At 42.4% G+C, this 15,544-nt stretch overlaps 1 protein-coding gene across 5 annotated transcripts in view; it reads left to right on the top strand.

Annotated features, from left to right (window-relative positions):
• The window catches only part of GPBP1 (GC-rich promoter binding protein 1), a 38,025-nt gene extending 36,346 nt beyond the window's left edge, over positions 1–1,679 (top strand). For 4 of the 5 annotated variants that reach the window (XM_048291070.1, XM_048291066.1, XM_048291068.1 and 1 more), the window contains one exon: positions 566–1,679. In XM_048291070.1, the coding sequence (XP_048147027.1) occupies positions 566–724 (159 nt within the window). In that variant the 3' untranslated portion in view covers positions 725–1,679. The remainder of the gene's footprint in view (positions 1–565) is intronic. The other variant, XR_007200845.1, reaches the window with a different exon arrangement.
• The last annotated feature ends 13,865 nt before the right edge of the window (positions 1,680–15,544 follow it).

Below are 15,544 nucleotides of genomic sequence, written 5' to 3'. Positions count from 1 at the left end.
GCTAAATCTGAACATTCAGTATTTCTATGTCTAGCAACATACATATTGAGTAGAGCATTTGGAATATTGAACTCTCAAATGCTTGTCTTAGTGCACACCTGCATTAAATGTGAAAATGCAGTAATTCCTTTCCTTTTATAGAATCCGTGTCTTTGACTTTCCAGTTGCTGAGAAATCCATTCCTTTCTGCTGCATCTCTTCTGGGCCCGTTCCCTATTGCCCCTTGTCCTTCTGAGCACAGATCTTTGCAGCACTGTGGGAAAGGGGACTGCCTTGCAGGGAGAGACCATTTGGGAGGAGGGATCTGTGGGCCAAGATGTGTGGGGACGTGGGTGAGAACAGGGTGAACTCTCGTTGACTGCAGGAGTTCAGCACAACTGGAGACATGTGGATACAGGTGGCTGGCCAGGAGTGAAGGCTTGCAGGGGAGTTATCCTTTGTGTGTGTATCTGAAAAGCTGTGGATCCAATGTAGCCCAGAGGTGAAGATGCAAAGTGTTGAATTGCAACAGATGGTTGTGTTTGGCATTTTCTTTCTCTAAATGTATCATGTTTTCACATTTCAGTTACAAAAAAATGGCCTTCGGAAAAACGGCATTTTGAAAAATGGCCTCATCTGTAATTTTAAATTTAGCCCCTGGAAAAACAGCACTTTCAAACTTGCTCTGGAGAATGAGGATTCTGAGACGAGCAGCAGTGATACATCTGATGATGATGATGTGTGAAGACTTCTGTAACACCTGTAGAAGCCCATTTGTTCTCGTGAAGATTTGGGGATGTGTTGTCCGAAAAACAAGAATTATAGTTTCTGTAGTTACATGCCCACTACAGGGACAATGATTGGATTTTTCTGTGAAGGAAGCAAAGAATGTTTTGTTGGGTGTGTTGAAAATCACTATAATTTCTCTGTAAATGAATGTTGTAGAATGAGGCCTTGGGTTCATCCAGCATTGACTTTCATCACCGAAGCATTTCTGACTAGCAGTGTGACAGTGTTACAAATCAGACTTTCTCACTTAATAATAAAAGCAAAGAATTGTGTAATGTCTTGGAAAGCTTCTGTCTTAAAATGTCTAAGGAGAAGAAGCGCAACTTGACACAGTGTTTTGCTTGCCAAATGATTTCTTTCCTACAGTGGAGATCAGTGAGTCCACTTTGTACACAAAATGGGCAATGTAGCATGTTGGCTAAAATGAGCAAAGTGCACTAAAACTCTTTTCCTTAATTGAGCTGTTGAACTGTTCTACAAATAACTGCTCTCTAGCCATTTGTAGTGTTGTCGTTATTAATGGCAAAAGACTCTGATGTTACAGTTCCAAATTTCTAGAATTAACTTTTAAATTGAAAGCTTTAAGGGGGTATTGCAAGACCCTTATTTCTCACAGTGACTTGTGGGAAAATAAGCAGTTTGATTTTACGATTCAACATGCAGAAAAATCGTTACACTGACTGGATTTGTCCACTACATGGGAAATAAACTGATTTACGGAGTATTGTCTCAGTGCATAGCATCATGGGTATTGTTTTTAGATCTGCTTAGTTTTGTTTGCATTTATATTACATGTACTCTGGCAGCAATGCAGTTCTGTATTTCAGAACAAGGTAAAAATACTTGCATCACCAGATCTTGCTTTTATAGCAGCAGAAGTATATGTGTGCAATAACCACCTGTTTTGCTTATTCTGTGTCAGACTTTTTCTTTATGATCTCACATTTAAAAAACAATATTGTATTATTTATAGTTTTATTTGGTTTATTTTAGTTTTTAAATATTTTCCACAGTTGTATAAGCTGTGTAACATTAATTCATAAGCACAACTGCTCTCGGGGATGTCACATATGTTTATAACATAGCAGATATATATATATAGACACTTCCCTTTCAAGATGTTTTTGAATTCTATAGTAAATTATTTCCAGTTTAGAACTTGAAAGCAAAAAATATTTGTAAAGTTGAGATTTTGTCCATATTTCTTTAGGAAAATACTTTTTTTATAAGGTGGCATAATTTTGGGCCAAAGTTGGTATGTTTCCCTTTTTTTATTTATTATTAATTTAAATAGATATTTCTTTTCAAGAGGCCAGTTTTTGTATTAGAAGAGGCTTGCAAATGTTGATGTAGTTAATTTTAGCATGGTGTATTGAAATACTCCCATTTTCTAATCTCAAGAGGATGAAAACGATTCTTTTTTTAAAAAGTAAACAGCCATATTTGTAATGATGTTTTTCCTACCTGCATGCCTTATACACCTTTCTCCTTCCCCTCTCCTGTAGTTTTTTTTTAACTGACTTTGACATGTTAGTGTCCTGTGTTCGCTCTCTGGTTTTCACGTAGTATCAATAGGATGTTCTGCCTATCCTAATTATGTAGTGAAATGTGGATGTGCTATTTTAATACTAAGTGAAAATGGTTTATGCCTTGGCATTTCTCAGAGAGCGTTGTAGCCTTTCCCTCCCTTCTTTATTCAGTTTAGTAGTAAGTGTCACCTCAGCAATTAACTCTTTGGGAAGATAATATAATTACAGAAGAATTGCGTTAAAATTGTGTGGACTTTGGAAATTTACAAGTTGCAATTGAGAAAATTCTCTTTAGGGAAAGTAGAAATACTAGTCATACTTGGTACTGCTTTTTTGCTAGTTTATATGCTGAAACTGGTAATGGAAGCACTGATTATAATGAGCTGTGATCAAAGAAGTTTAACAGGAACTGGGCAGTCGTTTTGCTTTGTAGAGTGAAACACTTTTGCAGTCTTTGTAACTTTTCTCTGTGTAGTTTCTTCTCTTGTGTCTGCTGATACATGTGGAATAATTTCTGGTCCCGTTCAGTGGTCCATTCTGCCAGTTCAGAGATTCCTCAGAGGTCTGGCTGGCCCCTGGCTTAAATGGTTATCTGCCTGCTCTGTCACTTCTGTTTGCCCTCACGGCACTGTGGGAATGGGTGAGATTTGGTATTTCCACTGAGGAATTGGATTCCCTTATGTTATATTTACTTATGATAAAGCTGAGTAGAGTATCTGTCATCTTTTGTGTCACCTTAAGAAACTTTTAGTCACTTACTGTGGAACTCTCAGTTTTTTATTTTCTTGGGAAATGTCACTCGAAGCAATTTTTGGTTTTTGTAGTGTACTTCCATAAAATGTATGAAAGCACTTTATTGCACAGCTCCCCTCCCTTTTGTTCAGTGCTTGATGATGGTAGAGAAGAATGAAATCTGATTCTCTAGTATTTAAAAATGAAACTTCATCTGTCTTTGGCTTTGTTCCTTTCCCAGAGCAATTTAAGTAGTGTCTTGGCCTCTTTCTTCTCTCATATGTAAACCATGATCCATTCCCAGAAGAAGTTCTCTAGTTTTTCTACTTGAGCAGGTGTCTGCCTTAAAGGATTGAGAAGCTGGTGGCTAAGCTTGCCCATTTCCTTAGTGGATACTGGTAAGCTTTGGAGGTAATTTGTCAGTAGTGGGCTGACAGAGCTTGACTTCAGTGATGGTAATCACAGATGGCTGCATGCATGCATGATTTGAAGTCACTACCATTTCTCTTCATCTTCCTGGCTTTATTGCCAGAGAACCGTGTGTTTCTGGTTCCCTGTTCCAGCCCTCTTCAAAAGCAAACAGGAATGATCAGTCACTTACTGATTTTTCTGATCCACTGTTGATGGAGAGTATGTTCTCTGCCTGCTGCTGGCATGGAGGGTGCCTCAGTTTATGGTGGGGAGCTTGGGATCCTTCACCTCTTCCAGAATGACCAGAGGCCTCCCTCACTGACTTGTACAGGGCCTTTCTCTCTCTTAAGGCCTAAGAAGCCAGTTATCTTTGCTGAAAAAAAACTACATTAAAGTTGTCCACTGATTCCTCCAAGTAACCTGGGGTGTAAAAGTGCCCTTACCTAAAAGATGCATCACTGCTAGAGTAGGGTAGGAGTGGGGAGAGAGGCCAGAGTGCTCTGAGGAGGTAGGGGGAACTGGTACTTGACTGAAACAGAATAAAAAAAATTATGCACAGTCTGGCCTAGGTCAACACTGGGCAGTTACAATGCAGGTTAAACCTTCATTTTCCTTCACTTTTTGTAGTTGGTTGGTTGATTGGTTTTTGGGGGTTTTTTTGTTTGTTTGGGGGTTTGGTTTTGTTTAGTTTTTTCCTGGTTTGTTATTGTTTTGTTTTGTATTTGAATTTTTGGCTGCTACTAAAACTTCTGAAAGGCAGATGGATTCACCTTTGAATTTTTGTTAGATGTTGTGGTGCAGAGACAGCCAATTGGTAGCAAAAGAACCTGCTCAGAAGCTGCTCTGTTTGGACCAAGGGAGCAGGACACAGCCAAGACACCTTCACGCACTAGGACTCATTGGCTTCTTTCCCAAATGCCCAAAGGCAGGTAGCAACTACAGGTAGAGCTGGCTTCAAGGAGTGAGGGTAGAGAGATAAGGCTGGAGTAGAATCTTCTGAGTAGTGGAAAGCAGATTCTAAAGTAATAGTGATAACCAAGGATGAAGAGGACTCTGCAGAGGCATAGCTCTCATGGCTGGGTGGTAGAAACAGATGGGCAAAATGAAGGATGGTCAGCTTGGCTGTGCTGAGTAGAGGGGCTTTGGCAGTGCTGCAGCTGTGGATGAGGAGCTGGGCCTGATATGCCTGGTGGGGCTGTGGGAGCACATAGGGAGAGAGCCATGAGGGCAGCTGGTGACACTCCAGCTCAGAAACCTGCCTGGGGGAAGAGAAGCTGCAAGGAGAAGGACCAACCATATGAAGTTCAGCAAGGGAAAGTGGTGGGATTCTGGGCACCTGGCATGGGGCAGCCCTGGATGTATGGACAGACTGGGGAATGAGAGGCTGGAGAGCAGTGCCATGGAAAGGGCCCTGGGGGTCCTGGTCAGTGGCAAGTTGAACAGGAGGCAGCAGTGCCCTGGCAGCCAGGAGGGCCAAGCGTGTCCTGGGGGGCATCAGGCACAGCATCACCAGCCGGGCAAGGGAGGGGATTGTCCCCTCTGCTCTGCACTGGGGCGGCCTCACCTCCAGTGCTGGGGCAGCTTTGGGTGCCACAGGATAAGAAAGGTATTTTAACTACTAGAAGGAGCCCAAATGATGGCAACAAAGATGGTGAAGAGCCTTGAGGGGAGGTCGTATGAGGACCAGCAGGGTCACTTGTTCTGTTCAGCCTGAAGGAGACTGAGGGGAGACCTCATTGCAGTTACAACTTCCTTGTGAGGGGAAGAGGAAGGGCAGGCACTGATCTCTTCCCTGTGGTGACCAGTGACAGACCAGTGACAGGACTGAGGGAATGGCCTGAAGTTGTGTCAAGCGAGGTTTGGGTTGGATATTAGAAAAGCATTCTTCACCCAGAGGGTGGTTGGGCACAGGGACAGGCTCCCCAGGGCAGTGGTCACAGCACCAAGCCTGACAGAGTTCAAGAAGTGTTTGGACAATGCTCTCAGGCACATGGTGTGACTCTTGGGGTGTCCTGTGCAGGGCCTGGAGTCGGACTTTGAGATACTTGTGCGTCCTTTTCAACTCAGCTTTATTCAGTGGTTCTGTGACTGATGGAAAGTGGGTGCTTACTGTTTCATAGGGCAGCCTGTACCTGGCACAGGCTGCAAATACCAGTAAGTAGATGAGCAGATGTCTGAGTACTTTAATGGTGTTTAAGCCCTGTTAAACAGTAAACGTGGAAGCAAGTGGAGGAAATGTGGGTGAAATAGTTCTGGCTGAGCAGTGAGTTTTGCTTGGTGGTTATGTGGATAAGGGAGGCAGGGAAGCTGAGCAAAGGAGACTGGTACTGCCACTATTTCACTGTTAATTTTGTTTTAAAAGGATGATAGAACCCCTCTCTCTGCTATATGATGTAACTATTAGGATTTACCAAACCAGGGTAGACACAGACTTTATTAGCTAATATGTAGCAAGCCTCAGCAAAGCTGGTACCTTTTTGATGACCTCTGAAACGGTGGCAATCTTGGCAGAGCTGTGGTGTGACAAGGGGACGTGGTGTTGTTGGCTTTCCTGGGAGGTGAGCTGAGGGACCTGGTGTGGGGGAGCTGGGTGGTCAGTGGGTTGACCCCGTGCTCCATGGAAGGATGCAGGGAGCTCTGTGAACCAGGGAAAGATATTTCATAGCAGTGCTAAGGTTAGGGGTGTCCAGCAGCAGCAATATTCTGGCTGCTGTTTTCATCATGTGTCAATGTATGTTGAGTGTGAGGAACGATCCTTCTACCGTTGAAATTTCTTCCTGAAATTTTCAAAACAATAGGATAACATATATAAGTCAGTGCTGCAGAGGGCACTAGCACCCTGTCACTCCCCTCTATGTGTTTATTAATTGCCTGGGTCTATTGATGTCATTCGAGCAGAAGGGAGGTTTTTGCAGTGGTGCCTGCAGGCTCTAGGAGCCAGAAGATGGTGCTGGAGATCTTCTGCTTGCTCTGCTCCTGCTCTGCCCACAGCTTTTGTGCAACTACTATTAATATGGTGTTGTTTTTCTCAACTAGTGTAATTAAGTATTCTAGGAGTTTTTAATATTTTACTGCGCCAGCACCTAAATGTAGAGACAATTACACTGTTCATGGAACTGCCCGACTTTGGTACAATACATGCCTGTACTCATGAAATGTGTGAAATGGCAGTCTGTTTTAAATTGGAATTTGGCTAGAAATGTTTTTAAGCAGAACAGCCTGCATGGATAGGTCTGTTGTAAATCAAGGAGGGAAAGACTGTTCTGACATATTTTTAGCTACACAAACTCTGTGCGTGCAAGAAAATTAGTTTAAAGAAAAGACGGAACTAAAATCGGTTGCGTTCTCTATTCTGCTGTGATTCTCCCCTGAAGTAAATCCCCTATTTGAGGTTTGCAGGTTGCCTTATGTGCTGCAGTGATGCTGTCTGAAAGTTAGCAGTTAGGTTTGGGTAAAGGTGATGTTTCTCAGTTAAAACTTGGCTTCTTTTGAGACGTGTCCTTGCCAGTTCGCAGTAGGACAGGTACTTCTTTGCTTTAAAAAAACTAGTTAAAATGGACAACAGAAAAAGGCTTATTCTGATTCTGTTAATCACTAAAAGCTGACACTAGAGGACAGAAGAGAGATAGTTGAGACGTGCTGTCATTTTTTTATTTGCAGCTAGATTGCATCTCTTCAGAGCTGGGATGACATGGCTTTTTATAGTCTGCAACTTGCAGCTCACTTCTAGGAGTTTTCCATTGGATTTTTGTAAGAAGATTTAATCTCTGTCTTGCCCTGCAGTTCTGGTGCCAATGCATGCTTATTGGAAATGAGCCATGAGCACTTCTAACAATTTTTGTGGCTTTTGGACAAAAATCTTCAATTTTGAGGGGCTAGCATTAAGCACCTTTATTTGGACATGTAATTGCCTCATTTTTCAGAGATGGAGAGCAAATCCCTTGCTGTTCACCAGTGGGAGTAACAAATACAATGAATGAAAACAAGACTTCACAACTTGATTTTAGACTTCTAATTAGAAGAAAATTTCCTTTAGTTATCCAGACCTAAGGAAGTTAGGCAATAACATGTATTAATGTGCCAGCCTGCCCCTGTGGATATGAGGTGATAGTGCCTCTCTTGCTTGGGGAGACAGGCAACACTCCTCCCTAGTTTCTTCTTTAATCACACTGCTGGAGAAGGAGATGCTGCAGGTGTTTGTGTCCTTGGTTAAATGCCCTTCAGTTCTTCAGTCACATTTGTAGTTGCGGGCACATTGTCCTGCTCTGTGGGGTGAGAGAGATGCTTAAGCATTTTTATAAATAAAAATCAATGGCTACATGTGTAATGGAAGTCAAGTATTTACACAGCACAAAGCTCTTCTTTGGTAGGGCTTTGGGGATTCATGCAGGTACAAGTGAAATAAAGGTGCCCACTGTTGTTTCCATCTCCTTGGAAAACATCGGGTATTCATCCAAGAATGGGAAAATAAATCCGTAGACCTTTCTCCTGTTACTTCTGTACTGGAGGAGTTAATCCCCCAACTGCCCACACAAGAGTTTTTGCTCTATCTCTCATGCAAGCCTCCACTTTGGTCACCATTCAAATCAGGGCCCAGACTTTCACGCCTTAAAAAAAAAACCAAACCAAAACACACTTGCAAAGGGTAATTGGAAAGAAATCTTCTGCCCTCATCTTCTTCCAGTTCTTCAATTGCTTTTTTTGCCCTGTAAGAAGAACTTGGGAGTTCCAGTTCTCCCTTCACTCAGCAGCAATACCCTGAGTGTTTCAAATCTGAGGGTTTCTCTCAATCATGCCAGAGGCAGAGCAGATCACATCTTTCACAGGTTGGTGGTGACAGCGATGGTGCACAGGCTGGGGCGTGCGCAGTGGGTGCATCACGCTGCTGTAAGCAGATGGCATCGCTGCCGCAGTGCTTGAGGCAGAGCTGTACGGCAGAGGAAATTCTAACAGCTCCAGACCCATTAAATCATTTTCATTGCCTGTAAGTCGGGCCCAAATCATTCCTTTTTATAGGAAAGAACATTTTGTAGTCTATGTTGCTCTACTGGTAAAGGCAGAATACATAAAGCACATCAAAATATGAGGGATCAGGCTGCTGAGACAGGAGGTGCTTGAAGGAAGACACTTGGGTGTACAGTGGATGGACAATTGAGCAAGCTGAAATACAGGAGAGGTAACTAACTGTCTCATAAATGTCACTATATGATGTGATGTAAGCATGCAGCAGGTTCTGGAGGTGAGAGTAAGGTACATAGGTTGCTGAAGTGGGCAGACCTGCAGCTGTTGCTGAAGGTGCCTGGTTTGACACAACTTGAGTGAGTGTCTCACTGCCGCTTGTGCTGCTTTGTGTAATGTAAGCAGACTATACCCTTATCCTCCCTCCAGGCTTGGACTACCTCCTGACAGTAATAACAAGTTACTGTCTATGTTTGTTACTGATTAAAATCCTGCCTTGATGAAGCAAAATATAAGCTCTCTTCTAAGGCCTGAGTGCTCACAGGTTGTTTTCAAGTGTGGTAGGTATGGAATGAATAAATCTAAATGACAATCTGGAAGAGCTGATTGGGTGGAACTCTGCTGTCTCCTCCCTGACTTACCTGTTCAGTCACCTGCAGATGGCACCTGTGCAGGCGTAATACCTGCAGGTCTCCCTAAAAACATCTCTTCAGTGGCTAGTTCTTGTGTTGGCCACTCATTTTTCAGTATTACTAAACCCCACACTGACTTTTAAGTATATCAAGCAGTTCCCCTCAGAGCAGGGAGGCTGGTCTGTCCCTCTGCCATGCCTTTCCCATGTATGAGGAGCACTGCAGGGCACGAGGCTGTTGCTGGGGTCACTGCTGGGGCCCACTGATGCCAGTCCACCCACCAAGGACAGGACAAATGGTTCAGCTTTTCAGGACTTTTCAAGAAAACCAATTTTCTTTTCCTGAAATATGTGATTTATATTTATGTTTGAGCAGTGAATTGGCTTACTATGCAAGGAAATCAGAGGCAACCCTTCCAAAGGTTATTTACTGTATGTCTAAAAAACACAGTTTGTAATTGAGAAACAGAGAACTCTTCTCACACAGTGTTTGTAAATGCAGATTAATATATTCTGTGGTTGAAGTGAACACTCAGTCCAATGAACTCATCCATGTTTGTTTGTTGGTTTTTAAAGACCTTACAGCGTGCTTGTGTTTACATTTGGGAAACAAAAGTAGCAATCAGCAGTTTTTGGCTTTCGTGTATCAGATCTTTCCTAAATGGAATGTAAGTACACTTTTGTAGTAATTAGCTTTGTGTTGACTTTATTTATTATATTCTTTCCAAACATTACATGAACAAAATAAAAGGGTAGGGGCAAAGCAATTTTTTTTTAACCAATGTTTCTATAACTTGTTACCTGCAGGTCTTAAATCTTCATTTTCTTCTGTTTATTGAGCAATGCAAGTAATTCACTTCATATCTTACTGATTTTGAGCATTTTCAAATTGATTTAAACAATTTTCACTTTTCTTTCTGGATCTCTGCAGTATTCCTACACACATGTTTTATAAATTGCAAAGTTCTCATGCATCAGAATAATATTTAATTTTCAGCCATGCAGGGACAGCTTGATTAAACCATATTTCTTTTCTACTGGAAATCAAGATTTTCTTGGCTCTAAGGTCAGCTGGCAATGTTCATATAAGTATACTGATTTGTGTTTTATGAGTTTTAATATCTTTTTTATTCTGGTTCTACAATGCTCAACAAAAGCTCTGGGTGGAGTTGGTCACATAATTTTTATGAATATTATATATAGCTGAACAGGATTTACACAGCTTTCTTCAGTAGGAACCAACAGAACTTCAAATTTCAGAATCATAGAATGGTGGATGCTTTCAGGGACTGCTGGAGGTCATCTTTCCCAGCCTCCTTGCTGCCTGGAGATGGTTACTCAGGATCATGTCCACATGGCTTTTGAATATCCCCAAGGATGGGCAATGGGTTAAAATTCTTCAAGATTGCTCTTGCCTGTGGGAGTAATGTGGCCCTGGGCTTGCAGTTCCCACATTCTGCTGGGGGTCACCCCCAAGGCAGTGCCCCTGGGCTCCAGGCTCTGTGGTGCCACTGCTGGGGCTGTGTGTCACTGTGACTCAGGGGCAGCAGTGGGGCTGTGCATGGCCCCACATGCCACAACCCGTGTGACCTCTGCCAAAATGCTGTGTGCCCTGGCATCGAGTTCTGCTATACAGAACTGCCCAGGGGAGGTTCAGAGCTGCCAGCCCACCCTGCTGCTCTGAGATTTTCCCTGTTATTGCTGCTGTAGGGACAGTGTGAAAGCCTCTGTGTACCTCAAATGTGATTGCCCACAGAAATCTGCAAGCCACCCTGGACTTTGCAGTGTGTTGGTTCTGGCTGCTGCCCTTCCAGAGCCCCAGCAGTGCTGGGAAAGGGTTCAGTGCCAGTACAGTGTTGTATGAGTGTGGCCACCCTGCTAAGCCTTTGGTGATTGCTAAGTGCTAAACAACTACTGACAGTGGAGAGCTGCCTGTGTTCACTGCTATCAGTCCATCCCCTATGTTTATCACTGGCAAGAAAAGCACACAAACCAAGGGAAGCAGCCTGGAAGAACAGTGGATAGGAAGGCAGAGGAACAGCCTTTTCTTTGTATAGAATTTGTAGGAAAAGTTTTAGCAGGCCTGACATTTGACCACCTCAGAGGTCGTCCTTTTGCAGATGAAGCTGCTCTCCTGAGTCAAGATATCCAATAGTTCTGTGTTGTCAGGAGTGTGAGAATTGATCCTTAGGGAGGAGGAGAGGGGGAGAAGCAGCCCTTGGGAAGAACTGTCTAACCTACGTCCAGCAGAGTGGTAGCAGCTGCTGATGCGATCACTTTGAGATCATGGAGAAAAAGGTGGTTGTCTCTTAGATTCCTCCAGATTCTTGAAAGTTTAACTGTGAACACAGGAATGTTTTTGCCAGGACAAACAAGCAAGTGGATATTTAGGAAAACAAAACAACATCTAGAGTTTGGCAAAAAAACTTATGAATGGTTGGAATCAGCAGCAGGTGAAAAGCTTGTGTGTTAAAACAAGCTAAAGACCTGGTAATGTCAAGCACTGTTCAACAAGGGCAGGGGAGAGGTATTGCTCCCAGACAGCTTGCTACCATTTATTCAAGGCATAATTCCCTGGAATTAATAACATGAAGAATTTTGTTTGCAAGATGTGCCACTCGCTTGAAAGCAGCACTAGTGTCTGACCTAAAGTAGTGAATATTATCCAAATTGAAGAAGTACAGAAGTAACTGGGAGGACAAACATGTTAGCTCTGCATTTCTGCTGTGCTAGGGCATGAAGAAAATTAGTCTTCCTGACGTTTCTACAGAATTCCTTCTCATTTTCTCATGGAATTGTCCATCAAAATAGAGCCAGCTCCAGGGTATGTATCATCTTCAAAGTGAGGTTATAGGCAGGTATAGGGGAACTGGAGGCAAGGTAACTGCTCACGTGTGCAGTGGTGGAACCAGAGAGGGAAACTTTTTTCTGGCACCTGGGCTCTCTGCGTGTGGGGCTCCCTCCTTCCTGTGGGTTTGTGGTACCATCAGCTGATGCTGGGGAACACTGCCAGGTAAATTGACCGGTGTACTCCTGCGTAATTTTTATTCCTGTAGTTCCTGTTTCAGTGGCCTTTGTCTTGCTTAAGTAGTGAGGTAGTTTCAGCTGCCTTCCTTTTGGTTTCCAGTGTAAATCTGGCGAATTAGGCTGTGATAATTCAATTGCATAAACCTGGCTTACAAAGCTTATAAACTCTTTTAAAAGAATTAAACCCATTTTCACAGAGCAAGTAAAATTCTGTTTATTAAAATGTACTCTGTTTATTAAAATGTTTATTGAAGTGGAGCTATATTCACATTTTTATGAGCAATCCTTAATATGATACTAGCAGTTGTACAGTGTTACTTTTCATGTCACTATAAGATGGCTGTATTTTATATAGCAGTGGAACGAAGGGGATAACAGGCAGCAGGTTATTTCCACAGCCATGCTGGTGTCCCTCTCTCATGTTGTGCACTCTTTGGAAGCAGCTCCTGAAACACTATTTTTTGTGAATATCTTTACAATCTGGACAGACTTGTACAGAACTACTACTAGTAATTCAGCCAGCAAGAAAAGGAGAGATCTGAGGTTTTAGGGGTTAAGGTATAGCAGAGGTGGAAAACAAGCAGGTGACAATTCTTCTAATAGACATGTATTTGATGCTCTAAGCATTGTGCAGGGAAAGCAGTGCCTCGCTCTCTGTCTACTCCCTTCCATCACAGTCAATCAGATGTGAATGAAGACTAATGAACTATTTTTCAAACAAGTCCTTAATCAGGAGCTAGTGCTGTAATAATTAAATCCTAGTTCCTTGAGGGCTTGTTGAAGTAGTTACTGATTTAAGAACATCTTTGACTTGAAAGTACGTCTGTGAGGGAGTATTTGGAAAGCAGTAAGTAGCTCTAACCTTCTCAGAGGCCATGTTTATTTGATTGTAATATAAATAATGCAGCATTTTAAGGTCAGACTCTGGGGAAGGTTGTTCCTTGTGTGTATTCTGGTAAAGGTGAGCTAAGATTAGTGTTTGAAGAGGATACACCTTTGAAGAATTTGCTATATTTAGGAGTTGGTGTCAAGTTCTAAATCAATAACTTATCTGGAAACTCGTGCACGGATTTTGTGAAGCATATTCCTGCAGAGACGGGGGACAAGCACTGCCTACACGTGTTGCTCTCACAGTGAGGCCTCACCATGGCAAGATGTTACATAATGCATGTGAAAGCTACAGCTCAGTGACTGGGGTGGAAGATAAGATTTCAGGCAAATGCTAAGTGTGAAGAAATCATAGCTCATCAGAAACAGTTGAGCTCCTACTGTGCTGGATGTTGTGTTCAATATCTTGATGCCGAAGTTCAATGGCTGATCCTGAAGGCCATGTGCTTTATACTAGAAGTGTAAGTGCTTTAGATTATTTTCCTGTTGTAATTATTTATCCAACCAATGACAGTGTTTCCCCCAGCCCCTTTTAATAGAGGACATTAATGCTTAGGGTGACTTCTTGTTCCTTCACCTTGCAAGTCTGGCAGTGCTGGTTTTGGAGATCTGTGGGAGGTGGCACATTGCCAGTGCCCACCAGAAGGTACAGTTTGCAGGCAGATTACATTAGATGTACTCAGAAACAATCAACTTCCTTTGAAACATTGGGAGTAGTTTTCCATACCTTAAATTAAAGAAGTTCCATCTACGTCAAACTCTTGATTTCCAGGAAAGATGAAGATTGTTCAACAGGATTATATCAACACCAGATTTTTTTTTAACCTAAGGAGTATCTGACTAAATGCAAAAGCCCTAGCAGAAACTGCTGACCTTTTGCATGATTACAGACTCTGCCTTGCTGAAGAACTGTAAATGAATCATCCTGCAGTGAAATATAAACAGGATGCTGCCCTTCCATTGCTGCTTTGTTTACCAACATGTGCTCATCCAACTGCAATGGTATCAAATTAGGTGACAAGAGCAGTTTGTAGCAACACAGGAACCTAAGGTCAGAACAGTGGGAATGGGTATTACTCCCCTTCCCCACCCACTGACTGCAAGCACAGAGCAAAGCAGTGGAGTTCTCATCCTCTGCTGCCAGGTCTGAATAGTCCTGTTTTGAGACTGATTAGGGTTAGAGTTACTGGTGATGTCTGAAGTGCATGGAGGGCATGATTTGAGACTCTCTTTCTTTTGTTCAGGTTTCACCTGAAGCCACAAAACTCAACCAAATCTCAGAGTGAAATGAGAGTCATTCCCTCTCTTTTCTCCTGCCAGGTTTCTTGCCCACATGAAAGTGAAGCAGCAAGATGCCAAAGTAAGTCCTAAAAGTTCAAAGAACATGAAACAGAGCAGCCAAAATAACCCTGCTGGTTTGGTTCACGTCCAGGTTGGCTGTTTATTCCTATATTTTTCCCCATGCTGTTTTTTTTTTTTCCTGCTCAATATAGGTGAAGCCATGGAAATCCAGCTTTGCCCTCTGTTCTCTGTAACAGCACTAGGAAAGCAACCTGATGCTGAATTGGAACAAAACAAGTAACTGCTGAGCCAAGATGGTTCAAGAAGGCCTTGGGCAAATTAATGGAAGTAGATTGAATACACAAACTCTGATTCAGGAAAGCCTGTAGGTACGATGTCCACAGAAATTATCAATATGGTGCCATTCTGCTTGCATTTGTGCTTCTGTTCCTGGCTGCTGGGGAGGCAGGGTGCCCACCTGGACCTAGTCCAAACATGGTATTTTTTCTTATGGGTAGATTTGGTGAATTTTAAGTTCATAAAAATAACTTCAGTTTTTTGTGCTTAGTTGACTTTATGGTATTTTTGAAATACATCACGTTTGGGTCTAGCATTACTGGGATTTAGAAAGGGGCACGAAATTTTATGCTCTGGGCATCCTGCAACTATATCAAGGTCTGAGGTTCTTAAAATAGTTTGCTTGGTATGAAAGCCAGCATGAATACATGGCAAAATGGTAGCACAGTATGAAGGCAAGTAAAGAGGAGAGAGACCAGTGATGTCTATGAAATAAAATGATTTGGAGATGCTTTAAGGAGTAAAAAAGGGTGCAAGGACATGTCAGTATATGTCAGTGTCTGTGAAACTGAATTCTGTATTCTGAATTCTCCTGTCAGTCTCTGTGCCTTTTGCTCCTGGTTTACTCCCCTTTGGACAGTCTTGTAATGTATGACTTCTGTTTATATAGGGCAAGATGATTGAAAGGCGTTTGAAATATGGTTGTGGGTCCCAACCCGCAGGACAACCAAAAAGTTTAAAGATTATTAATGATCTTTGTGAGTCAAAATAGCTCATGTTTGTTTTGTTTTTCTTAAAACTGAAATCAGATAATCCCGGAGATAATGCCTTTAGGATGCTTGCATTTGAGTTGGTTTCTTGCCCTGCTACTTTCCTCCTTGAAGGAAATTTAGCTACAAAAGATAGATACTCTGATTTCCAAATCAAGCATAGAATTGAAAGGGATAGCAGGAACTGGACATAGGAGTCTGAAATAAAACTGAAGGCCACAGTAGACCAACTCATGTGAGATAGGGACACA

The sequence above is a fragment of the Corvus hawaiiensis genome, chromosome Z (assembly GCF_020740725.1).
Source record: "Corvus hawaiiensis isolate bCorHaw1 chromosome Z, bCorHaw1.pri.cur, whole genome shotgun sequence".
Lineage (NCBI taxonomy): Eukaryota > Metazoa > Chordata > Aves > Passeriformes > Corvidae > Corvus > Corvus hawaiiensis.
Note: the sequence above shows the minus strand (reverse complement) of the source record. Positions and strands in the feature narration are given on the sequence as shown.